Here is a 27,293-nt window from a genome sequence, read left to right on the forward strand (position 1 = left end):
TCCAACAAGGGTGATTCCTGCTTCTAACTTGTTCTTCTTTAATCTGAAACAACAGTAAAGGCGGGAAACAGCTTGGGGTGTGGAGAGGAGGGAAGAAAGAGGCACCAGAGAAACACCTAGGTACTAGCCTCTGCTGTTCCCTGATGGACCCGGGCATGGTTGTTTCTGATTCTTGCTGCAGACAGTTTCTTTCAGTCTATCTTTTATTTTGTCTTTTTAGGTGGACAAAAAAATCGTGAGAACTGAAATAGGAGTTCTTCTTCGCCTCTCACATCCAAACATTGTAAGTGCGTTTTTTTATCTTTGTCTTCAAATGATCTTCACAGTTCTAGAAAGAGATTTTTGTTCTTTGCTGATAAAGAGGAATTTTTCCCCCACCCCAATACCACTCTGACCCACCTCTTATCCTTATCACACTATTTTTTTCAATTTTTTTAAAGAGCACAGGGTTATTCCACCCAGCAGTGCTCAGGGCTTCCTCCAGGCTCTGGCTCAGGGTTCACTCCTGGTGAAGCTCAGGGACCCAGATGTGGAGCCAGGATTGAACCCAGCTCTGCAGCTTGCAAGGCAAGTGCCCTGCTTGCTGTATTATTGTTCTGTCTCTCTCTTTCTTTTTTTCAATTCTTTTGTTGAATGAATCCTAAAATAATAGCCTCTAAAAACTTCAAACTGAATGAAGCAGCTTCTTTATATCTGTGGTGAAATGATCACTGAAATTAGGAGCATTCCTTATCACCCTAATAGCACACTGGCTTTTCCCTTCTTTTGTGTATCTATCTCATTAATATGCCACCACTGAAAAAGGTTGAAGAAAAATTGCATTGCTTTCCAAAGTCATTTCAGTCTTCTTTGAAAGACTGCTACAGAGACCGTGTGAGGACTCAAATAAATGATTGACATGAATAGGGGAAGTAAAATGCCCTCGGCAGCTTCTCTTCAGGCTGTCCAGTCAAAGGTACTAAGGAGCAGTCTGGCAGGAAGCTTTCTGGGCCAGATGAAATAAAATAAAATAAAATAAACCATAGTTATTTTCTAGTTATATTCAATGATTTTAGGAACTGAGTTACCTAATTAAATATATTTTACTCATTTTTTGAGAGTTGTAATCTCCAAGAAGATGACTTCGGCAAAGCCTTAAAACTTGAATATTGTTGTCTAAAAGTGGTTCCTTCTGATACCAAAAATGAGGGGTGTATCTAAACTAGGATGGGGGGGGTGGCGCTGGTTGGGACTACCCAGAGGAAGAGTCTGGTCATCTCTAACAATTCTGAGGGGATGAAGAGAGACTACCTCCTTTGAGGATTCCAGGGAGGTCAAGGAACCATTTTCCCCAAACCCTGCTTCTCTCCCTAGAGATTTCCTCTGGACTTCCACGAAGGAACTCATCACTGGTGAAGGGGAGGTGGGAGGGTCCTCTGATAGATACATCCGTGAGCCTGGAATGGTGGATTATTCCTGCATAACAGGAATTATTATTCCTGCATCACCTCAGGGTACAGACAGGACCCAGACACTGTCCACCCTTGGGTGCTACTGTTCTTGGTACTGATAAGCAGTTTCATGATCTGGGCATGGTTACTCCATAGTCTGCAAAGGGCTCACAAGAAGTGGTCTGATTAGAAGAGAAAATATTTTACAAGAATTTCCAGCTAAACTGATTCCCTTCAGATTTCTGTGGCCGTCATTGGTCACAAGATCACCCTTAATTGTATGGAAGCAAGGAGATCAGGAAATGGGGTGGTAAGAAGTATCTAAAGCAGTCATGATTTGGAACTGAGGACTCAGAACCTTATTTCCAGGAGTCAACTCAGAGTTCTTACCATTTTGGTTAGGCGCTGAGGGCTGTGGTAAGCAGTGAGCATGTTGCTGTGTGCAGTCAACATTTTGACATTATCTTTCCTTTTTTAAAAAAATGGAAATCAGTATGAAATTTATATAAATGTAGATCAAACTTGGTATGTAAATTTTAAAATGTAGGAGGAAAATACCCAGAACTGGGTGGGTCACTGGGATGTGCTGAGAACTTTGTGGTGTATAGTCAGTCCCTGCCACTCTCATTTTCCTAAGAAGTTTGTTTTCCTACAGCGACTTTCTCTCTGTTGAGAGCACTGTTCCCTACAGACTCACTGGGACACTCTTTTACCTCAGACTAAAAATTCCACGTTCTTTCCTAGGAAAAATGGGTATTTGCCTTTCTTGTAATGATCATGCCCATGTCTTAGAAAATACTGTTTGTTTTGTATTATTTGCTTAGTTTTTCAAATTCTGGATTAATGCAGAAAATAAAAATATTTTAAGTGTTTCTTTTTTAACTCTTGGGAGGAAAAATGTAAAGGCTTAAATGGATCTTTGGAAAAATAAGGAAATTGATTTTAAAAAAATAAAGCAAATCAGCATGACAAATGTCTACCTGCACTAGAAATCAAGTCCTGATTTAGAATTTAACTTTTTACCATTACAGGAGCAGTTCTATAGCCATAGTGTAGCTATTTTCAAACATTGAAAAGTAAGGAATTTTCAAAACTCTTCTATAAATTTTTCCTCAGATCAAACTTAAAGAGATCTTTGAGACTCCTGCAGAAATCAGTTTGGTCCTAGAGCTCGTGACAGGAGGAGAGCTGTTTGACAGGTGAGTGGTCCTAGGATGCAGACAGGTTTTGCTTCTCATACCAAGAAGGAACTGTGTATGTTCACAAAATAAATAAGTGAGCAGGCAGCAGTGGTGGTGGTCTCTCTTGCCCACCAACAGATGCAGGAAGGAGGGAACAGTGCCGCCAAGCTGGTTGGTGATCAGTTGCCATTTATTCCATTCTCCCTAAATGCCTGTTCCAGTCTCACTAAGTGCCCCATCCCAGTCTCACACTGCCCCTCATTCCCATCTCCTCCAGTTCCCCATGCTAGTCTCTCCATGCTCCATCTCGCAGCCTTGATCTAGCCCAACCTCCAAGCATTGGGGGTAGCAGCTATACCCAGGTGAGGTAGCACAATCAACATATGAAAGCCCTTCCTTCTGAGGGAAGCTCTTCTAAGATAAAATGAAAATCTCCTGCAGCAAAGGGCAAAATACCACCTAGGGGTGTGTTTCTCCTTTCCTTAGTCCAACCACCATCTTAGATTTACTTCTAAATAATCTTTCTAGTCATTTTGTATGGACAAAATAAGAGATATATTAAGCTTGTAGGGTGGCTCTCTGGGGACATCTCGCTATAGATCCAAAACTACAGTGCTCAGATTAGGAAAGATTAGTCTTTCCTAACCCTAGCAGGGTCCTAATCCAAGTTGTTACTCTTTGGATCATGACAAAATTTGTCCGTGACCGTGCTCTTAACTTATAGTTAAGTATTATGGTGCTTGGCCTGGCTCCTTCCGATGCCAGGGTACCTCACAACTTGCCCTGGCTCCATCCAGTCCATTCATCAGGATCCTACTTTGGTGGTGCTAGGAACTAAGGGCAACTGAGGCTTAAGTCGAGAAAACAGATGCCCAGGAGTGAATATTATTTGGAGTCAATTAACTCTCAAGTTACAAAAGCATAGCATCTTCCTGTGTCTATACAAAAAGGATATTGCTCTGAAAACAACTATGCAAAAAGACATAAGGGGAGGAGAAAAGCAGTATTTCACTTACAAATGCAAAATCAGAGATTTCTGAGAGATTTGACTTTACAAGTCACAGTACTGTTTAGAGGGAATTGGTGATTAACGGATTGGGGAAAAGAGCACAGAGAAATTAAAGATAAATACAAAAGGAATGGGAGTGCCTGGGGAGCATTTTGATGGGTGTAACCCAATATAAATCTAAGCTCCCTGCAGCCAGGGAGAAATGACAAACCAAAGTTATGCTACAGGAATAAAAGAAAAATTTCTCTTCAAAATTTCATACACTGATCATGCCACTATTAAAAATGCTACTTTAAGAAATCTTTTTGTAAGTAAAGAGAGAGTGAAAAATTGCCAGTGGACAAAAGTTTGTAATGCTGAATGAGTAAAAGGAGACAAGAGTAAAATAGAATAAACCAGTTTAATATTTAATGCATCTATTTCCTAGTTTAAAAACTGAAATTTCAGGGCTGGAGAGACAGTACAGAGGGTAAAGCATGAGAATGCAGCTGATACAGGGCTCAAACCCTGGCACCCCATATGGTCCTATGAGCATTGCCAGAAGTGATCCCTGAGCATAAATAAAGCCCGAATCACCATTGGGTATGGCTCAGAAAAACAAAACAAAACAAAATAAAAAAAAGCAAACAAAAATTTCTAGCTGCAATAAATTAAAAATAAACAATAAGGTCTATGCCATGATTTATAATACTGTTGATGATAGTTCCATGAATACAATATTCCAGTACCACCCTCAGAAGACCACTTCCCTCCACCAAGGTTCCCTCTAACCACCACTTTCCTCCCACCCCTGTAAGCTCAGTTCTGTGGACAAACTCTCAGGTCTGTTGCCTTCGGGCATTTTAAAACCCCGTATTATGTGTCCTTCTAGCCCACATAATGAGAGAGGATTCTTACCTGTCCCTCTCCTTCTGATTGCTTAACTCTTCATGATACCTCTGCTTCCATCCACATCATGGGCAACTGCATGACATTATCTTTCCTTCTAGCTGAGAAATATTCCAGGGTGTATGCGTGTGTGTGCTTGTGTGTGTGTGCTTGCGCATGTGTGCATGTGTGTGTGCATGTCTGTGAACAGTACATTTTCTTTATCCGTTCATCTGTTCTTAAACTGTTGTTTCCAAATCTTTTTTTTTCTTTCTGTGAATAGTGTTGTAATTTACATAAATAACTTAGGAGCACAAATATCTTTTGGAATTAATGTTTGGAGAGCCTTGGTATATATAAGTGCCAGTAAGTGGAATTGCTCCCTTGTATGGAAACTCAATTCTTAATTCTTTGAGATGCATCTCTAATGTTTTTCAAAGAGGTTGAGCCATTTGATCTTTGCCAGCAGTGGACAGCCCTGAGATTTTAAAAAGTGCCACAATCGAGGCTCTTTCAGGGTCAGGAGAATGAGACCCATCATTGTTACTGTTTTTTGGCATATTGAATTTGCCACAGGGAGTTTGCCAGACTCTGCCGTGAGGGCAGGATACTTTTGATAGCCTGCCAGGTTCTCCAGAGTAAGAACTAGATAATAAGATGTTAAGACCATTCTATATGCATGGAGAAAATATTTGCTTGCGTAGGGCCTTGCAAGCATCCAACATGGCTGACCTGAGTTCGATTCCTCTGCCCCTCTCGGAGAGCCTGGCAAGCTACCAAGATTATCTTGCCCTCACGGCAAAGCCTGGCAAGCTACCTGTGATGTATTCGATATGCCAAACACAGTAACAATTGTCACAATGGAGACGTGACTGGACCCACTCGAGCAAATCCATGAACAACGGGAGGACAGTGACAGTGACTCATTTGACAGAGTATTAGTAGTCAATCCATATAAAGCACTTGTAAAACTTAACAACAACAATAAATCTTAAACAACCCTATTAAAATAATGGGGGGAGGGCTGGAGAGATGAATTCACTTCTCTAAAGAAACCATATAGGAGGCCAAAAGATACGTGAAAAATTCTCTTCATCGCTTACCATACCATTTTATGAGAAAACAAGTTATGAAAATTAAGAAATTAAAAATTTGCTAAAAGTAGTTTTTTATAATCAAATACTGTAGAAACTGATACTCTTAAAAATAATGAATAAAGAACTGTAATCTGTTAGCATGTGAAGAGTTTCAGGTTGCAGAGTAAATCATGTTTTGTTATAGCCAATTGCAGCCAATTTGCACTGTTTTTATGTTTATCACTCCAGGTAAGGGCTTGAGGGTGAATAGTGGGTATGCCTAAAATATGTTAGAACATAACAAACGTTTTTTATAGCCTTTTTACCTTCTCAGGAATATTCCTCTTTTGCTCTCATGGGTCACCAAGGTTTAAAAAAAAAAAGTACAAATTAAAAGAAAACACTGAGTAGACCTATATTACCTACCAATGGTCATGAAACTGCTCTGGTATAAAATTTGTGTTGAAGATCATGAGTTGCCCCCCACGAGTGGCTCTCCAGCACAGCCGTGGCCCCAGAGGCACATGGACCTAATTCGGAACCCAGCAGCTTTTGACAAAAATGTGAATGGACTATGCATTAAGCTACAGTTCTGTGGCCTCCCAGGAGGGAAAGGGTGTCTGTCTCTTCTGCCTTTCCACACCTCCCCCAGCAGCACGATGGCTGCCATCTTAGAGCTTATTGGACAACCAGGTATGAGCTAGCAGTGACAGGGCAACAGCAGCCTCATGGGATGGGGGGCAGAATTGGCATGTCCTTCCCACCCCACGAGACCATGAGTTGCCCCTCATGAGCAGCTCTCCAGAATGACCATGGCGCCAGAGGCACACAAACCAATATTGGAACTATGTGGCTTTTGGCAGAAATCTCTCCAGACTTACTTAGTAAGATATCAGAAATCCAAAATTTACATCATATTGTCTTCATAACCAGCAACAGAAAACAAATTATTTCATGATGCCATTTCAGCAGGTTTGATTGTTGGGGGAAAATTCCAAATAATAATGGTGCATCTTTTGTCGAAATATTGAATGTAGTCAAAGTAGAGAGAGAGTAAGTGGAAATCATCTGCCTCACAGGCACGGGGAGGGGTGGGTTGGGGAGTATATTGGGGTTCTTGGTGGTGGAAAATATGCACTGGTGAAGGGATAGGTGTTTGATAATTGTATGACCGAGACTTAAACCTGAAAACTTTGTCACTGTTCTCATGGTGATTCAATAAATAAATTTTTAAAAAATTGTGTTGAGAATAGGTTAAAAGCTAAGGGCAGACAGAAACCAGAAAGAGATTGATACAGAATTGTTGATACAGCTTGAGTGCCTGAATCACACACACACACACACACACACACACAAAATGCTCAACAAATGTTTTACTGAATGAGTGAATGAATGAATGAATGGAGTGGACTGTGTTGAGCAAGATATCTAAAGAGGATAGGTCTTGAGGCTCCTGAGATATGCACATCTCACCCCTTTCTTTCCAATTGAACTTTACCCAGTGAATAGTTACTACTATTTCTGGAAATTTCAAAAGTACTTACATTACTTTTTAAAGTTTCTCTTTATTTTTAAATGTTACAAAGTACAGAGTTGTTACCTTCTGGCAACAGATTCAAATGGTCTAGCTTTGGTGAGGCTTCATGCATATATTTTCAGCATGCATATATTTTCAGGATGCATATGTAGTTTTGTTCATATATATACATATAAATTTCTTTAGAACAGGCTAACCAAACTAGTCACTCTAGTAACATTTTAATTATTGGTATAATTATTCTTTCTTATTTTGTTTTGGGACCACAACTAGTGATACTCAGGAGTTACACCTGATGGTTCTTGAGGGGTCATATGTGATGCTGGAGACCAAGGGTCAAATCCTGGTCACATGCAAGGCAAGCACCATACCCAGAGTACTATTTCCCCAGCCCCAAATTACTAGCATAATTATTCTTTTTTTATTTTTTATTAGTGAAACACCGTGAGGTATAGTTGTAGACTTAGAGACTTTAATGTTTGTGTTTAAGTTATACAATGATCAAGTACCCATCCCTCCACCAGTGCCCATTCTCCAGCACCAATGATCCCAGTATCCCTCCCACAACCTCCATAGCATAATTATTCTTTACAAATAAATGAATGGACTGAATGAGCATCAGTAATCCAAAGACATAAATAAATACTTTTCTGCAGTTTACTTAATTTGTCTCAACCTTACAACAAATTTGTTTTGTTTTGTTAGAGGCCCCATCCGCAATGATCGGCTCAGGGATCCCTCCCATCATTCCCCACTGCACATGCCCTGCCTGCCTTTATGGCAGGCACTTTTCTTCTCTCTCTCTCTCTCTCTCTCTCTCCCCCTTACTCTCTCTCTCGCTCTCTCTCTCTCTCTCTCTCTCTCTCCTTTGATGTTTTTAAATGTGTCTTTAAGAGGCTTAAGTTTGGTTTAGTTTAGGTCTGGAGCCACACCGGGTGTTGCTCCAGGCTTGCCCCTGACTTTAACCTCAGGCGTCACTCCTAGACCTCCCAGAGGACCTTAATGGGTGCCAGGAACAAACTGGGTTCGCCAGTGCAACGCAAGTGCCCTGTCCGTTGTACTCTCCAGCCCCTAAAATACTTTTTATTTACCTTGTTCTAATTGTTCTTATGTTGGGGAAAGGTTCTCCTATATCGTTGATATGGACAAACATTTAATATGTATGATATTAAGAATTCCTTTCTATTCACTTCTCTGTTTTCTTCTAATATGCCAGTCCTCTAGGACAGTAAGAAAGAAACATAGTGTCCATAGTAGAGATGTACACTGTCCCGGCCTCGCCCTTTGCAGTCACTGCATGGTTCCTGCTGCCCTGTGCGCCTGTTTCGGCTCTGTGGCCTGGGCACCCCTCAGCAGGCCCTTCTCAGCGCCTGCTGTCCTTGTCCGCACTATCCCTGCTCCCTGATGCTGCAACCCCGTGGTTCCCTGATGCCTCAGCATTCCTTAGACCGCTGAGCCCTGTCCCTGTCAGGGCCTCTGTGCACTATACCCCGCGGTTCCTGTCCCGCTTTCCTTGTCTCCAGCCAGCACAGGTGCCTGTGAGGAGACCCTGTGCCGGTGATCGGGCGCCTAGCCCTACCTGATTCTGCCCTCCGTGCAGGCACAATGACCTCACCCTGTAGTTCTCTGGTTGCACTCGAGAGAAGGAGTGTCTGTCTGTTTGGAGGCTTCCTTTCATCTGCTCTTATCCCCCAGCCCCAGGATTCTCACTGTCCTTTGTGACTGGATACCCTCCATCTGGGCCAGGTTTAATCTTGGGTCTACACCCTCCACCCGCCTTGGGCCACAGCCTACTAAAACTCTCCCCAAGTATTCTTCTTATTTGTTAGAATCTATCTATCTATCTATCTATCTATAAATACATAGATCAGTAAATATTTGGGTATATTGCTTTATAGATATGAATGTATACGTTAAGATATATGTCTATATATTTAAAATTTCTATAGTGGAGAGGGAAAAATAAAGCTTCTATTGGTTACTTAATGACTTCTGAAAGTTGAAGTCGCAAGTATATTTTGTCTAAGCTGTCTATGCATGGTTCAATTTTACTGGATTTTTGTTTTCTGATTTCAACTAAGTTTACATAGAAATCATTATTTGTTGATTTATAAAACAAATTATATATTCTGTTAAATTTTAATAACTTTATTTTGAAATAAGCTGAAATATTTTATGCTAGGGCAGTAATATCTAAAAGCTCGGTGTCCTAGTGCGTCCAGCAGCATTACCCTCTGTGCCAAGTGTTCCCGTATTCACGTCCCCTTCACACTGTGGGAAGTGATGACAGCATCACAGGGTGTGTCCTGGGCCCCTCACCGGGGACCATTCCAGGTCTGTTCCACCAGGGCTGGGCAGGGGGATTCTAGGGGACTAAGCAGAGAACTGATCTGAGTTTGAGTCATGGTCTGAAGGCTGGTGACTTGGCTGAAAGGAGACTTCACAATGGAGGCCACACTGTGAACTGCTGTCACCACCACAGGTTGCCTCCTGCTTCTTTCCAGTCACCGGGGAGAACAAGGAGTTGTCGCTTCTCTTCTAGCCAGCAGGGAAAGTAGGGAGCAGAGCCACTCTCAGAACAGGCTTCCCAGACACAGGAGTCTGTGGGATTCCACATCAGTGCCACCCTGAAGATTTTGCCAAAGCAGCACCAAGGGCATGTTCTTTCCCTGGACAGTATACTTGTTATGAGCATCGCTTGGGAGTTCAGTGATAAGGTCATCCTTTCAGCAATGATGAATTCCTCATGGTAAAGAACACAGGTGTTCAGAACAGAAGACTGGTTAAAGAAACTTTGGGACATCTACACAATGGAATACTGTGCAGCTGTTAGGAGAGATGAAGTCATGAAATTTACTTATAAGTGGATGGTCATGGAGAGCATCATGCTAAGAGCACCATGCATCATCAGAAAGAGAGGGACAGATATAGAAGGACTGTACTCATTTGTGGAATATAAAATAACATAACATGAGATTGACACCTAAGGACAGTAGACACAAGGGCCAGGAATGTTGCCCCAGTTGGAAGCCTGTCTCGTGAGCTGGGGGAGAAGGCAGCTGGAATAGAGATGTCACTAAGAAAATGATGGTTGGCGAGATCTTTCGGGATGGGAGATGTTTGCTGAAAGTAGATAAAGAACCAAACATGATAACCTTTCAGTATCTGTATTGAAAACCATAATGCCCCAAAGTAGAGAATAGGGAGGAAATTGTCTGCTATGGAGGCAGGGGAAGGTGGGAAAGGGGGATATACTGGGACATTGGTGGTAGAAAATGTGCACTGGTGGAGGGATGGGTGTTTGATCTTTGTATGATTGTAACTCAAACATGAAAGCTTGTAGCTGTATCTCATGGTGATTCAGTTAAAAAAAAAAAGAACACAGGTGAGGAATTGTCAGAATTCAAACCTACATGTGACAGTATTCCATAATCCATTGAATTGGCAATTGATAGCAATTCTGCATTATTTATTTATTTGTTGATTCATTTATACACTTGTTTTTGAGGAGGCCTCATCAGCAGTGCCCAGGAAATTGGAAAGCATTCCAGTTGACACTCAGCCCTGCTGTAGACACTCTGTGTCACACCCTGTGATGTTGGGGACTGTGGGGACCACACCCAGTGAGGCTCGAGATGTGGTGGCAGGGGGAACACAGTGCTGGACATAAACTTGGGGCCTGGTGTGCAGAGCACATTCTCCACTCTTTTGAGCTCTCTTCCTGGAGCCCCTCAAGTATTTGACTGTTTACTCTGAGGAAGGCTTTCAGTTGTGTTCTGTGGATAATGAAAACATTGATTTAGGGAGTAGCTGAAGAATCCCACCAAAGTAGAGAATAGGGAGGAAATTGTCTGCCATGGTGAATCCCACCAATGATGATTCTCACAGGCGGGCATGCCTGGACCACGCCTGTGGTCAGGCCTAAATATAGCAGTCACTGTGAGTCTTTGCTCCTGTGCTTGATCACTGATAACATTGCTAGCAACTCAACTCTAGTTTAACAGCCTGTACTTGAACTTTGCTATTTTTCCACAATTAATGTTATTCTGATTAAATAGTTCACCAGGTAATGGGGAGAATGTGTTCTAACAGTTCCATCTCCCCATTTCATTTCCATCTCCCCATCTCGTTGATTCAGCAAATATCTTGGGATTACTTCTGGTTGCTGGGCACTCACTAGAGAGCAGGCAAACTGGATGCTTCCCTGTGTGCTGAGTCTGTGACAGGGGTGAGATGCCTGCTTCTCTGCCATGCACCTCTCAACACTGTCACAGAGCTAAGGTTCTGAGCCGCACACTTCCAGTCTTATTCTGTAAGTTGAACTTACAGTCAGCCATACCTGGTTGACTAAAATGCCCATAAACCGTTATTCAAACACCTACTTCTCTCCCACCTGAAAGTGGCTCCAAAGGAAATCCCTTCCTCCATCCATGCAGAGCTGAGACATAAGCATGGGCCATATTCTGAACACAGACTCAGTGCCCCACATTGTGTCCAAAGGAAAAGCAACGACACCACATGTGACAGAGAGCTGGAGACCTTGATGGGGCGAAGTAGAGGGAATCCTGAGAGCAGTTCCCGACCTCCCCTGGGCAGCTGCCGTGGCACACGAATAAGGTTTGCTCTGTGGTTGTGCACTCTGATGTCTCCACTTGTAGTCATCAAGGCCACGAGAAAGCCTCTGAGGGATTGCCCACGGCTGCTGTGGTAGAGCTCTCCCGAGTCTCGTAAGGAACTTTGGGGGGAAACCTGTGCTTATCTGTTAGCAGGAGTAAATGATTCAGAAACTTCCCCCTATGCTGGCTGTTCCTTTCCGTTGCTGCTTTAATAACGTGCCTCCTTGCACACAGGAGTAAAGGACGCCACAGTGGTGAGGCTGCGGGCATAGCTCACAGAGAGAGGGGATTAAGAGCAAACACAGACTCAAAGTTAAAGGATGGAAAACTATCCTGCAAGCAAACAACTCCCACAGAGAGAGGGGGCACTGATGACAATGCAGCTGGTTGACAGATGAGCCACAAAACCCACAATTAGAACCAAATATACGAATGATGGAATGGTAGGCAAGGCCCCCGAGCACCTGACAGTGATCCTTCATCCTGAAACTAACTTTTTAGGAGTGTACTTCAGGGCTAGCCCATTTAGATTTGAAGTCAGTAGACTGTACAATTTAGTCCTAAACTGGAAAATAATTGTCTTCTTAGAGCGAAAACATAAAAATAGGTTTTTAAGAAACTGTTAATGACCTTAATATGATGATCTATTTTCACATTTTGTTTGATCATAGCATGTAATGGTCATCCAAAATCATTTGGAAATATATACCATCTTTTGTCTTTGAGAACCTGAGTTCTTATTTTTTTTGGTGCAAGTGCAACTTAGTAGTCCGGGGTCCCCTCCAGATGACTCTCAGTGAAGCTGGCTGGAAGTTCCATGCCAGGTCTGGGCAGTGTTGCCTCGGCTGGGACCACCTGGGTCACCTATTATGGCTTTGGGTGGGGGGTCGCAGGACCACCCAGCAGTGCTAAAGGGCCACGTGAAACCAGGGTTTGAACTGGGGTTGGGAAGATGCCCATACCAATAATCTCTGTGCTGTCTCCCTGACCTCAAGCTTAAGTTTCTTTGATAACATTCTAAACACTTGAATGGGGAAAATGAAATAATTGCAAGCTTTGAATTGGTATAGTTTTTCTGAATTTAATAATATTATTGAGTTGTTTTCTTGTACACAGCTTGTATCTTTTGTATTGCAAATAATGTTTGTGTGTGATTTAAAATGGTATAATAATGTTTAATTTTTCCATGTGCATAGTTTTGCTTTTCCTCCTCTTCCATCCCCTAGATTGGAAACATTTTATCAATTGAAAAGTCAGCTTTTAACTGTAGCTATTTTGAGAACTTACAATCTTTTGCGAAAGTGGAGTGACAGCACAGCCAGTAAGACATTTGCTTTGTACGCGGCCCGACATGGTCGACCTGGGTTCAATTCCTCCGCCCCTCTTGGAGAGCCCAGCAAGCTACTGAGAGTATCTTGACCACACGCTTTGACATATTTAATATGCAAAAAAACAGTAACAACAAGCAACAACAATTCTCACAATTTGCTGTGAGACATTGCTGGTGCCTGCTCGAGCAAATCAATGAACAACAGGAGGACAGTGCTACAGTGCTATAGCTGGGAAAAAAATTTTAAAAAACAATATTTTCTGAAAAATTTGCTGTTCACTTTCTGTTAACTGTCTAAACATACCAAGAGAAAATTATAAAAATAGTAAAAGTTTTGTCTTTTTATTTTGAGATGTTTTGTTATTTGTTTGGATTTGGGGGGCACTGCTAGTGCATAGGGGATGTTTCTGGCTCTGCTCATCTGTGGCCCCTGCTGGTGTTTGGGTGGTCATCATGGAGCCGAGATTCCCGCTGGACTAGGGAAGTGCCTGGCAGGTGCCTGAGCTCCTGTGTCTCTCTCCCACCCCATTGAATAGTTTTTCCCCTAGTTATACTAGTTTACCTTTCATGACCCTCGCATGTTTTGTTCCTCTGCAGCTTGTTTTATTCTGACATTTTGAAATACTCATGTAATACAAAAAGCAGGAATCAGTATTCACCTGGGGAAAATGCTGATTAAATGAATTTACTCAAAAATCCTGATAATTAGGAGCAGAACTGGAATTTAAATGCAGATTCACTTTCCCCTCCAAGAAATCTTCCTGAGGCCCCAGCATGGGAGGCCTCTGGGAACTCGGAAATCCCTGTTCTGGCGAGCCCTCCCAGTTTCTAGGGCTCCCCACAGGGTGCTGGGGGCACACCGTGGGTTTCTCCAAGCTGTACAAGTGTGAGGATTTAAAGTGTCATCATTTGTTGATGAGATTTTCCATTCTCCAGTGGATGGCCTTGTCTCTGCTGTAAAGTAACTGTCTACCTACTTTGCTTTTATGGTGGCTGTTAGGAACAGTTTTAACTGTGTGTGTGATCCGCATTATATTTCTATTCAAAAATGCATCAGGCAGGCCATAGTACAGTGGGTAGGGTGCTTGCCCTGCATGCAGCCAACCAGGTTGTATCTCAAGCATGATAAGGGTCCCCTGAGCCCTGCCAGGAGCAGTCCCTGAGTTCAGAGCCAGGAGTAAGCCCTGAGCACTGCCAGGTGTCAGAAAAAATACATCTATATATTTTGAATGGAATTTTCTCAAACTTGTCTTTACATCTTTTTCCCAGATGAAAACATCTAACAAAACCTGGTCATAGATAGTAATATTAATGTTTCCTCTTGAAATTCTGGGAAGAAAAACGGCAACAGGGAATGAATCAGTGTCCAAATAGCTGACATCATGAGGCTTTTTGTTTATCCAGAGTCTGAATGGGAGAAGTACCACCACTCACCTAATGTTTACCGAAACTAAGTAGCCAAGGCTAAGAAAACTCTGAAATAAGTATCTCCTGGAGTCAGAAGAGTCTGAGGCAAAAGAATCCAGTAATTGGTGTATAGATGCAGTGTAGGATAACACTCTTTTGTCCTTCCTCAGGTAGCTTAGGTTTATCAGGTCACACCCATCTAAAAACACTGAATTTGTATTGTAAGCAATGTCCTTTCTGTGTGGACACAGGAAGACAGTTAATATTATGCTTTGTAACTTGGGAGTTGATTGACTCTGAATAATATTTACTCCTGGGCATCTGCTTTCTTGACTCAGTTGCCCTTAGTTCCTAGCACCCTAAAAGCAGGGTCCCGACGATGGACTGAATGGACCCAGGGAAAGCTGTGAGCTACCCTGGCATCGAAATGGGCCAGGACAAAGCGCCACGATACTCAACTATAAGTTGAGGGCATGATCATGGACAAATGCTGTCATGGTCCAAAGTAAGTAACGACGAGACTAGGACCCTATTAGGGCTAGGAAGACTAACCTGGCCTGAAGACTGCAGAATGTATAATGAGATGTTTATATCTCTTACTGTGCTCACACAGAATGACATTCCTAGAAATATTAGAAGTAGATTTACTACAACTGTTTAAGTAGATTACTGGCTGAGGAAAGAACACACCCTTGTTAGGATCCCAGCCTTGAGCAGATCTCTTAGTAATCTGGAGTAATCTCTTTAGATGAGATTTTATCCTTGAGCTAATCTCCTGGAGGAGTGGTTTTACCTCTCATTGTTGATTTGTTAATATTCAACCCACCTTTATGTCACCGCCTTACATGATTGCTATATAAACTAAGCTTTGAAGCCCGGAGAGGGAGTCAGAAGCAAGAGGGCTCGAGTTCCAGAGATCCAGAGTCAGAGCCAGAAGGAGAGAGGTTCCAGATTGGGGCCCAGGAGAGAAGAAGGCAAAGAGACACAGGAGGGAAGAGGATTGGAATAAACTACTATTGATATCTACCATCCTGGCCCTCGTTTCTTCCGTCTGCCACTGGCCAACAGCCATCCCGATCCAGGCCACACACAGTGGCTCAATAGCACCGAACGCGGGCGGTGAGACAGTGCCATGCAGTGAGTCCGTGAACACAACCTTTGGCGTGATAAGATTTTACAATGCAGATTCCCGCACATACATGCCATCTCAAAAGTCATAGTTTTAGTCTCATCCAAATAACCAGAAAGACAAGACTCATGGAACTAGAAAGATACCCTGACCTTTAACTGTTAAAATCTTAGGTACAAAGCAGTCTGTCTTTAAATAGCATAGAACTGTATCGGTTAATTTCAATACAAAATGAATTTAAGAAGCATGATATGCTTCCTTCAGCCTCTTCCAGACTTACTTGGTCTGATCCTTCTTTTTAGAAAAAAGTTATGCAGCAGCCACTGAAAATATACCTTCTTTAAGCAAAGAGACAAAATGTGCTCCCCAGTAGCACCTGAAGCTGCTGTTGGCCCCTTGCATTGTTCAGGTGAGAAGGGTAAAATTGGATGAAATCACAACTTAACAAAACTGATGAAGTTATAATTGAATATTGGAAAATAAGCTAAAATTCTGAATATCACAGAACAGCACATATATGAATAAAAAGTGGAAAATTCTCTCATATGTGTGTCACTGACAAGAAGAAAGCCAAAGCAATGGGAGAAAAGAAATGCAAAACATCTTGGGAGAGTGTTCCTGAAACTTACAAGAAATTTAGAAAATTCCTTGTTCACTTTGCTACAGAAAGAGCATGTTGTTATTTCTGGGCTGAGGAGGAAACTCCAAGGCTGAGAGTGTGCACTGTGGGTCCAGGACCTCAGCCCTGACTGGGCTCCGCAGGAGCCCTGTGAGCTGTGGGGCTGTCTCACCAGGTGCCGGCGAGCAGCGCCACATCGCTGGACCAGCGCTACACAGACTGCCCTCATTACTGGCCAAGTACCACCAGGAGTTACCCACTACATCCTCCTAGGTTGCTAGGAAGGTCTTCAAAGTAGATAAAAATAACAAATATTTTATTAAGAAGAGGCAGGAAAAACCAGGTTGGCTGTTGATCGTCGATTGCCTCAAGCAGGCACCAGTAACGTCTCCTTCATCCTAGCCCTGAGATTTTAAAAAGTGCCATATTCAAGGCTCTTTCAAGGTTAGGAAAATGAGACCCATCATTGTTACTGGTATTTGGCATATTGGGTGTACCACGGGGAGTTTGTCAGACTCTCCCGTGTGGGCAGGTTACATTTGGTAGCCTGCCAGGTTGTCCAAAGTAAGAATGAGATAATAAGGTGTCACACGGCCCCTAGTCTCTGGGTCTTGGCCGTTGATGGGATTACACGGCCCCGGGGGGGCAGCCAGTTGGTGGGTGTGACCCCTGTCTACTGGAAGATGGAGGATCTGGGTGGAGGATGCTCAGCCCCAATCCGAGCAGGCTTGGAGATCTCAGCCCCGGGACCCGCATGCCTTTGTTCCTCTCCCAGTAACTTCATGCGTGTGGAGAGTGATCTCAGCATGGTTGTGGCTGGTTCTGGAGGTCTTCAGCTGTCGGAGCTCTGCTCGGGGCGAGGAGGGAAGCTCAACCCACCCCCCTCCAAGGGGCCTTGGCGAGGACAGCCAGGCGCAGGGGCAGGAGATTCCGTGCTGTTCTCTTCCGGGAGCTGGGTTTTATAGTCTCTGGGTCTTGGCCGTTGATGGGATTTGTTATGGTATTGTTAATTTTTTAAAATAATTTTATCTTTTAGAGATACTTAAACATTTATGGATAAAATTTTCAAATGTCTGGTAGCTGTTTGAAAATACTAAAGGAGTGAGAAGTAATCAGATAAATAAACAAGCTTTGCCATATTTTCAGTAATTGTTGAAGCTGTGTGACAGTTTTATCAGATAGTTCATGGTATGTTTTTTCCTTGGGATAGGTTACAAATGACTGTGTATGTGAAGTTTAAAAGCATGTTTTTTTCAAGTGGGATGGACAGTTCAGTGTATAGGGAAGCAAGTGCTTCTCATTTTATTGCTAGACCCAAGGATTTTAGATTATGATACCCTTTAGCATGGAGTCAGGGTGGCCTCCTGCAGCTGCCCAGATGCATCTTCATTGCCATTAACTTCGTGAATGATGTGTAAACAGCGACTCAGTTGATTGCACATATCTGAGAATCATTTCCTCATTTATCTTCCTTAGGATTGTGGAAAAGGGGTATTACAGTGAACGAGATGCGGCAGATGCTGTTAAGCAGATCTTGGAGGCTGTTGCTGTAAGTATAAGGGGTCACTGTGATGTGATTGTTTGTCATCTCCCTTAAGAAACTTCTGACTCTAAGACCATCTATCTGAAAAGCCATAAAAATTCACAGCAAGAAAACAAAATATTTACTGTAAGATATATCGAATGAATTAATATGTTCTGCTCATTCAAGCTTTGAGTGATATGACTAGCTTTCTCAAAAAATGCTTATTCTATTACTATAAAACCAAATCAGACCATGGTGCCTTTAATTGTTCCTTTTGTCTTTTTATTTTTTTGTTGTTTTTGTTCTTAGGTAGGGAAGTGGAGAGATAGAGACTGTGGAGAATAGAAATTCTTTTAAGACTAGAAATAAATTAAGGAAAAAACTAGCAATTTAATTTTTTCAGGATTTTTTAAAGTTTTTTATTTTTATGAAATTGTTCACAATAATTTATTACATTTAATATTCCAACACCAATCCTACCACCATTACATCTTCCCACCACTATATTTCAAATTTTTTCACCCCGACCTCCAAACCCTGCTGCAAGCAGGACCTAAATAATTTATTTTGTATCGCTTGTTTTGAATAATCCGCTAAAGATCATCCAAAAGAGTTTCCTTAAATTTCAGAAAGTGTGTGAAGGTTTTTGTATTTCACCCTGGAACCATTAGGCCCTTGTATAAAAGATTACTAACATGTTGTTAAAGTTTGAGCCTTGTATGCTTATTTATATATTTTTTTCTCCCCGAGATTGGTTGCCTTCTACTTTACATCCCATCCAATGTGGTGTGCTACTCTTAGTACAACAGTAGTATAGAGTATGAGATGTCACTTCAGGAATTCTAAAATTTTAAATAGGGTGATACAACTGGAGTTAATTTTTTAACTGGATGGTGACTTTGGGGTCTCTGCAGCATGTTGCTCTCTTCTGAAATTTGTTTGTGAATCTCTGGATCATGGCACTTAGTGAGCTTATATGGAGCCAGAGGCAGTTCCTAGGCATGACTGCCAGGCTCCCAGAAGAACAGGGAGATGGGGGAGGTCACCATTCTCAACTTCTAGTGAGTTTGGAGATTTTGGTCACAAGTCCTGCATACCTGAGTTTTAAAATCAGCAGATTCCCTCATGGATGAGGCTCATCCCACCTGTGAAGAGCGGCCATGAGCATGGCAGTGATTAAGTTCTGGAGGTTTTCAGCTACTGGGACTCTGTTCGGGTGGAGAGGGGAACTCACCCGCCCCCCCTCCAGGTTGCCTTAGATAAGACAGCCTAGGGCAGGATCTGGAAGCATCTCTATGGCATGTCACTCTCAGTAATTTAATTTTAAGAGAAATAAATGTACATTGCAATGTTAAACTACAGTCTAATTCTGTAAGTTAGTAATGGAAACCAATGAACACATGTTTATAAAAAATATGGAACTTTAAAGAGCTTTGCTGGATTGAATTAATCAGAAATTATTTACAGTCAACACGCTGGTGAAAATATTCCCACATTTTTCATGGTGTTTAATACATTTAGAACACTTCATTAACTGATTTATTGAATATAAAACCGGGACAGATTATTTTCTGAGTATAAAAGAATGGGGTGAAAATCTAGGTAAAAAAAATCTATAAAAGTGTATACAATAGAGATATGTTGTGTTGTCCAGTTAATTACTAACTAAAAAATTATTCAGTCTCACTGGAAATTTGTCACATTGACAGAAACACACTATCAAAGAATTTTCTCACAATAAAAAATGGAAGGTGAGAAAGAGAGTAAGGAAGGAAAAAAGGGAAGGAGGGAGAGAAAGGTGGTGAGAAAGAGGGAAGGAGAGAGTGAAGGAGGGAAGGACTTAGTAACTAGTTTATGAGTCAGTGATGAGGAGGAAGGTCTTTACACTTTTCACAGAAGTGCTAGAGACTAGAAGCCACCAAATCCATACTGAGCTGTTGACGCCAAGTTCAGTTAACCTTATAGCTTATTTTCCCAAATGATTTATTCCTATTAAATGTTTTGGTCTTTTTGCTTTGTAGGTGATAAAAAGTTTGAACTGGGTGCATAGGAAAGTTGTAGAGGATGCTACAAAACTTTACATAATACACAATTCAGTATCTGACTCTGTAAATACCGATGATCAAATACGTCTTCACAGAATAACTAACCCATTCCAGATTTTTCATCAATACATTCATGATCCCTGAATGTTAACTTAGGTATGATTTTAAGCTTGTTAATTTAGGTATGATTTTCAACATTTCCAGTACTTATCTCCTTGATATTATCTTATACTTTCCCAACTTTAGCTTAATCCTCCTTCAAATACCCATGGAGATAATCTTGCTCCCTGTTATATTAAGACTGATTCTGGAATGGTTTATAATGTTCTCTTGGATTTCAATTTCTATCCTTAAGTATGTAAGCCTAGAATTCTATTATGTAATCACTTTTCATTTTGTCAGTAATGTCAGCTTACTTCCTAAAATAATATTTTGGAATTCTATTTCTAGTGACATAGATTATCTGAGTAAGTTTCCTTGTGAAGTCCATCAACACTTTGTCCAAATAAGGTGGATAGCTGAGAACATAATTCTAGTACATTGGGGCTCAAATGGAGCTGTTATATTTTAAGTCTGATGCTTCACAAAACATCTCTGGGCCTATCTCCTCATGTAAAGTAAATGTAACATTCAATCCAATAGGTCACTCAAAGAAAATTAATGATATAAAGCCTGGAAGGTCTTATATCGTTAGGTCTATATCATACTAGTGCTCAACAGATAGAGAAATGATGATAATCATCTTCAGGTTTATTACAATCATTTCATGATCTGCTAGGTATGGTAAAATGATACAAACATGAAAATATGTGCTTAATAAATACATACTAAATATTTTGATTAATTTTTACTCATTAGTCATAAATAGCTCCTATTTTAGAAAAAGTCCTTACTGAAATTTTTAAATGAATAAAGACATTGAAGGAAAAATGAAAATTTTTTATTTTTTAATTTATTTTAAATGATGATGCATTTACTGAGATCCATGATATTATTTTCTACTGTTTTATATGAAACAAAGCACTATAATTAACTCCATACATGGAATTATTTTCTTCTTCCTTTTTGCTACTACTTCATTCTCCTCCTGTCCTCCAGAATTTTCCTTATTCACTAACTCTGCTGGCCTCCATCTGCTCATTTAGGCCAGCTCTTGTTTCCATTTGGTTCCCACTCAATTTAGTCATAGGTGACTGGGAGACTCTCATCTCATTCAGTGAATGAGAAATAAATGCTTTAAGCATCAGAATTTTGTACTTATTGGAGTAATACAAGGTCAGATAGGGTGACCCAGAGAGAGCAGAGGAATTAGAGATTCAGACCTCTATTCTAGGTCTGCAAAGATGGGTTACTAAGATTATCACTGATTGAAAATTAAAAACAAAACAAAAAACCATTGGTTTCCTAATTCACAAAGCTCCAATTTAGCAATGAGGTTGCCATCTTCCAGTGAAACACTTTGAAATATATTTTCTAAAATCAGATTTTCTCTGATTTGCAACTAAGGATTAATTTGGAGAAAAAAATAAAGCAGTTTCCCTGTCTCATAGGTAGAAAGCAATTTAAACCCTGTGAGATGTGGCTGACATTTATGACACCGTTTATTGTAAGCTATATAGCTATATGAGAGCTATAAAAAGCAGGACAGCTGAGAACTCAGAGTAATCAGTGAGATATCTCACATTGCCCCTGCATCACACACAAAATTAGTTTGTGTTTGAGACCACATAAGAAGAAAACTTGGTGGTTGAAAACTTGGAAACCCCTTACCCATTTATTTACACAGATAACCAGGACATATTCTGGTTCCTTTGACATCTCTGTCTAATACCACCTTCTAGTTCTTTCCCTGTCACCACTTAGATGCTGTTATTCTTCTGTTTCCCTAAAGTCACTGTCCTCACATTCGAAGCTGGGCTCACATTCTGGGGGAAAAGGCAGCTCAGATAGAGAAGGGACCATCAAGTAAAGGATGCTTGGAGAGCCCACGGGATGGGAGATGTGTGCTGAAGGTAGACTATAGACTGAACATGATGGCCACTTAATGCCTGTATTGTAAACCACAACACCCAAAGGGAAAGAGAGAGAGTAAAAGAGAATGCCCTGCCACAGAGGCAGGGGGTGGAGGGTGCATGGAATGATGGTGATGGGACGGATCCTTGGTGGTGGAGAATGGGCTCCGGTGGAGGAATGGGCACTTGATCATTATCTGACTGAAATGTAAGCACAAAATTTTGTAAATTTTGTAAGTCTGTAACTGTACATCAGGGTGAGTCATTAAAAAAATTAAAAAAATAAAATTTCAGTTTTAATCATTCACAATTATAACCCTTAGGTTATATTGAAAAATTTCTTTCCTCCTCTTGCACCCCCTTTATACTGAATATTGCCCCAAATATTTTATAGTATTTGATTCTGGATTATATTGCTCCTTCTGCTTTTTAGCACGGTACAGAATTTTTTTTTAACATTTACAGTGAATTTGAAAGATGTTTCTGTCTTTGAGTTGTAGTTCATTTGATTCAGTTTTGAGGACAGATCCTTAAGATTTCGTGGGCATTATTTTTTAAATGATAGCCATGTCATTCCAAATTTAAGTGATCTAATCCAGACTAAATACTCCAAAAGGTCACCTTGTCCATGCTTCTCATGAAACACAAGGACAAGCCTTAAAGTGTCCCTTTCCCATTTACTTACACAGATAACCAGGGCATATTCTGGTTCCTTTGACATATCTAATACCACCTTCTAGTTCTTTCCCTGTCACCACTTAAATGCCACTGTTCTTCTGTTTCTCTAAAGTCACTGTCCTCTTGCTGACCCACTCCAGATGCATCTTTTCTTCTCTCTCTCTCTCTCTCTCTCTCTCTCTCTCTCTCTCTCTCTCTCTCTCTCTCTCTCTCAAAGTAGATAGTCATGATTCAGAAAAAGATGAAACCACTAAAACTTCTTTTGGTCAAAACAAAACAAAACAATCTTGTAGACTTATAACTTCCCTTTAAAATTCAACAGTTACTTTATTTGAGAATAAATTGGTAAAGAGTTGATGATATAATTTGAAGAACTGGAAAAACAAAGCCATGCAGCAGCTTTAGAAAACAGAATCCCTTTGGACCACAGGAGCAAAATCTAAAGATGGAGATGATTCAAATTTGCATATGTGACAAAGGTGCTCCACTGTGTGGCTGGGGCTGACATCTCTGAGCTCAGAACTGCCCCTGTCATTGGTTCCCCAACTCCAAGACATGTTCTGACCATCTACTGTTGAAGCTGCCAAGGTAGGACACAGAGATTCACTTTGTGAGTTCAATTACAAGCTGAAGTCATTGACTGCTGTGGGACTGACCTGTAACTCCAGTGGCAAGGTGAAAAAGTGCCACTATATCATATGGGTCTGACCATGGAAACAGATGAAGAACACAAATACGCCAGAGCAAGTCCCTTCTTCCTCTTCCAGCTGGCCACTCTTTCATCTAAAGGCAGAGCCAGACCAAGCAGCCCACAGAAAAAGGAAACGTGTGGCTTATAATTCACACCCTAGCTTCACAAAATATACTACAGGGAATAGGTGTAGCATGGAAAAGCTATAGCTTAATAAATGGTATCAAACACATTCAAAACCAGAAATAAATTCTCAAAGTTTCTATTTCTATTCTCGGTATTTCAGAGTCTTACCTAAGTGCATGAAATGTTCTAAGGAATCAATGAAGTCAAAACATGTATAACAACACTAAAAAAATTGCTATCTGTATTTAGTATTGAATACTATGTTTGGTAAATTTGTAGACTTAATGGGCAAGACATACATCATCTTGCACATTTAAGCCATGGTCCATCCTGACCTTCTTATTCCTTATTGGCAGGACCAGTCTACTTTTATAAACTGGAAAATTCCAGAGCTGTTTTTTCAGCCTCCTTTGAAACCAGGCAAGACAGCTCCTGACCAATGCTTTCTGTTGAGTGACCTGAGAATTCTAGAGAAAGTTCTGTCTTAGGAATTAGAAACTAAAAAGAGAACCAAGAGTGAAAAATGTCCTCTTTGTTTTTCATAGTCTTAGTTGACCCTGCAGAGAATTTTGGGAAATGCTTTTGTTTTGTGATTATGAAGATAATTATGTAATTATTGAATAAGGCAAAGAAAATAATACTATTATGATTTTCCTTCTCTTGATATCTCATGGAGGATAATAACAATTTTTGGTATTTTTGCTTCTTTAAATGGAATAGTCTATTACTTGAAGCAATAAGTTACTGAGATTCTTGAAAATACTTTTGAATACAGAGCAAGTTGTATGTTTTCCTTGTGAACATAAAGCAGAGAAACACTCCTAGGCTTAAGGATTATCCCCAGGAGCTGTAGACAGTACAGTGTTAAGGTGCTTGCCTTGTCTCTGGCTGACCCAGTTCAATTCCTCCTGCCATGGATGGTCCCGTGAGCACTGCCAGGGACTACCTCTGAGCTCAGGGCCAGGGACAACTTCTGAGCATGGCCAGGTGTGGCCCAAGTTCCACTCCTCCACTTCGCTGAGAAGATTCTCACTCTATGAATTCCTGAAAACTGAGTTCACAGAAAGTTAAACGCATACACTGCTAAGTCAGAATTGAACATGATTTGTTTGGACAATGTGGGATTTAAAGGTCTTTCAGAATAAGCCTACATCTTTGTATTTGTGGCTATTATTTCTTCTGGTGTACTTTTATTACCAGTAAAACAATTCTGAGAGTTCAATCAGATAATGAGAACCCAGAACAAAAATCCTCATTTTGCATGTTTTTAAAACCTTCTTTCTAGAGAATTTTTTTCTTCAGTTACATTTGAACACTGATTCCTAGAGAATATATATATATATATATATATATATATATACTATATATACATATATATTCCTAGAGAATATATGTATATATGTTGTTTATGGGCTGGAGTGATAGCACAATGCATAGGGCATTTACCTTGCACGCAGCTGACCCGAGTTCTATTCCTCCATCACTCTCGAAGAGCCTGGCAAGCTACCAAGAGTATCTTGCCTGCATGACAAAGCCTGGCAAGCTACTCGTGACATATTTGATATGCCAAAAACAGTAACAACAAGTCTCACAATGAAGACGTTACTGAGCCCGCTCGAGCAAATCAAAGAACAATGGGAGAACAGTGCTACAGTGCTATATGTTGTGTATATATAATATACTAATATATTATATGTTTATTATATGTAGCATATATTTGGGGGTCACACCTGGCTTAATTCTCACTCTGTTCTGGGGATCATTAGTGGTCATACTCAAAGGACTATATGTGGTGCCAGAGACTGAACTGGGTGAATTGCACAGACAGCAAGTGTTCCCTCACTGTACTGTATCTACAGCCAGTGAAGAATAGATTTTAATACAAGGCTTAAAATATTTAAATACTGTAATGATACACTTGCCAATAAAATTAAAAATGGTTTTATAGACGAATAATTGAGAGATCCCATTTGTTAGTAAATAATTAACAAACAATTCCATTATTAGCCTAATACTTAGAGAGAGATTTAATCAGAAAAAAATTTAGATGTTTTTACAAGTAATTATAATATGATAAAAATGATGTCAAAATTACATCAATTTCTTCCTGAGTGACCTTTTCCAGTTTGATTACCAAGAGAGTAATAATAAATTCTAGTAAATAAAATCTAGGAAATTTCCAATTACTCAAAACAAAATATATCAATATAAAATTATCTGATTGACCTTGTGGTTTCAGAGTTTCATAAATGTTGTGATTTTAGAGTTTCATAAATGTTGAATGATGTCAAAATTTAATTTAACCATGGTTCTCTGACTTGTGTCAGAATCTTAAAGATGTTCAAACTTTCCTTAGATTCTAGAGTCAATAAACACATTCTTACACACAATGGCTCATGTGCACAGTTTGTGTATTGGCAGGTTCAGAGGTAGGAGAGTTGTTGAAAGCTATTTGGCACAGCTAGAGAGAAACTGAGTTAGAAAAATATTAGCAGAGGTAGTTATATATGAGTTGGGATTTTCCAGTAAAAGTTCTGTTTAATAGGCAGAAGAAAGGGAATCCCTGGAGTAGTCCCTTCTCCTAAAAAATTTAGATAACTTTATGGACTCAGGAGCAAAAGCAGGAGCTTCTGGTCTTGAGATATAGTTGGAAAGTAAGGAACAAGGATGAGAACTGAAGCCGAGGGAGGAGCTTCCGGCAAGAGTGGCTGATGGGACTTCAGAGAGCTGAGTCTCACTGATTCATCAGATTGGTGTTTCCAGAGAACTTTGCCTGCTGATCACTTCAGGATCACAGCATGAAGTCCAAGAGCAGTGAGGCCCCTTGAGAGAGTATGAAACTGTCAAAAGATGAAAAACATCAAGAGACAAGGTCATTGTATCCATGAATGAGATACTCTGACAAGCTAAGCACAGAATTCCCTTTAGATTTTCACTGCAGTTTTTTTTTAATCTTATAAATACTTGAGATTATGAAAAGGAGCAGAAAACATGCAAATAACAGGATTTAGGGGACTGGTAAGAACCCATCAAACTTGTTCACTTCAATTAACCCTTTACCATACATTCCCTCCTTTTCTCAATTTTTTTTAAAATTTCGTTTTATTAAAGTACCATTATTTACAAAGTTATTCATGGTTAGGTTTAGAACATACAGTTTTCCAGCCCCAATCCCACCTCCAGTGCCAACTTCCCTCTGCCAGTGTTGCCAGGCTCCCTCTCCTCCCCCATCCCCAGTTGATACTTTCTGTCTGTTCTCTTACATCTCACAGTTCATCTAAATAGTTCTCCCATTTCTGTTTCTTTCTGTACCTTTTTTATTTCTGTTCTCTTTTCCCTCTAGTTGATGAATCAAACAATACAAGCATTAGAATTTTAAGACATCAACCTAGACCTGTCCTCTGACCCTGGAACACAGCATGCACTGTAGGTCCTAAGCCAGTTACTAAAAGGGAACAGGACACAAATTCCTACCTGAAGGGAATGAAAGGATAAGTGTGTGTGTGTGTGTGTGTGTGTGTGTGTGTGTGTGTGTGTGTGTGTAGCATCTAGGGACCAGAGCATAGTACAGTGAGTAGGGCTTTTTCCCTTGCATAAGGCCAGCTAGGGTTCAATTCCCAGCATTCCATATGGTCCCATCAGCAAGCCAGGAGTGATCCTGAGCTCCTTGGGGTTGCCCCTTCCACCTCACCCCACCCTCAGCATCTCCCTGATCTTTCTTGAAATGAAACATTTCAGACTAAGTTGAGTCCCTTCATTATTTAAAGAACCCATGGAAATGGAATGGACATGAGCTCATTCTTGTGAACTTTGTCTGTTTTCAGTTGATTAGGGAATGAGATCCACAGACTCATTGACTTTGGAGCAAGAGAATAGATAACCTCAAGTAAGAGTGGGGGTGGGGGGATGTACTGTTAATGATGACAAAGTGAAGGAAAAGTACAAAAAAAGATAACAAAATATAATCATAGATATACTTAATGTCCTTATGAGCTCAGGTAAGATATATGTCACT

General features: G+C 40.7%; 1 protein-coding gene across 1 annotated transcript in view; it reads left to right on the forward strand.

Moving 5' to 3' along the window:
- Window positions 1–27,293, forward strand: part of CAMK4 (calcium/calmodulin dependent protein kinase IV) — a 290,358-nt gene that overhangs the window by 171,406 nt on the left and 91,659 nt on the right. The window contains exons 3-5 of the mRNA XM_056138994.1: window positions 221–283; window positions 2,547–2,629; window positions 17,678–17,750. Of these exons, the coding sequence (XP_055994969.1) occupies window positions 221–283; window positions 2,547–2,629; window positions 17,678–17,750 (219 nt within the window). The remainder of the gene's footprint in view (window positions 1–220; window positions 284–2,546; window positions 2,630–17,677; window positions 17,751–27,293) is intronic.

This window comes from Sorex fumeus, unplaced genomic scaffold (assembly GCF_029834395.1).
Source record: "Sorex fumeus unplaced genomic scaffold, SorFum_2.1 ptg000131l, whole genome shotgun sequence".
NCBI lineage: Eukaryota > Metazoa > Chordata > Mammalia > Eulipotyphla > Soricidae > Sorex > Sorex fumeus.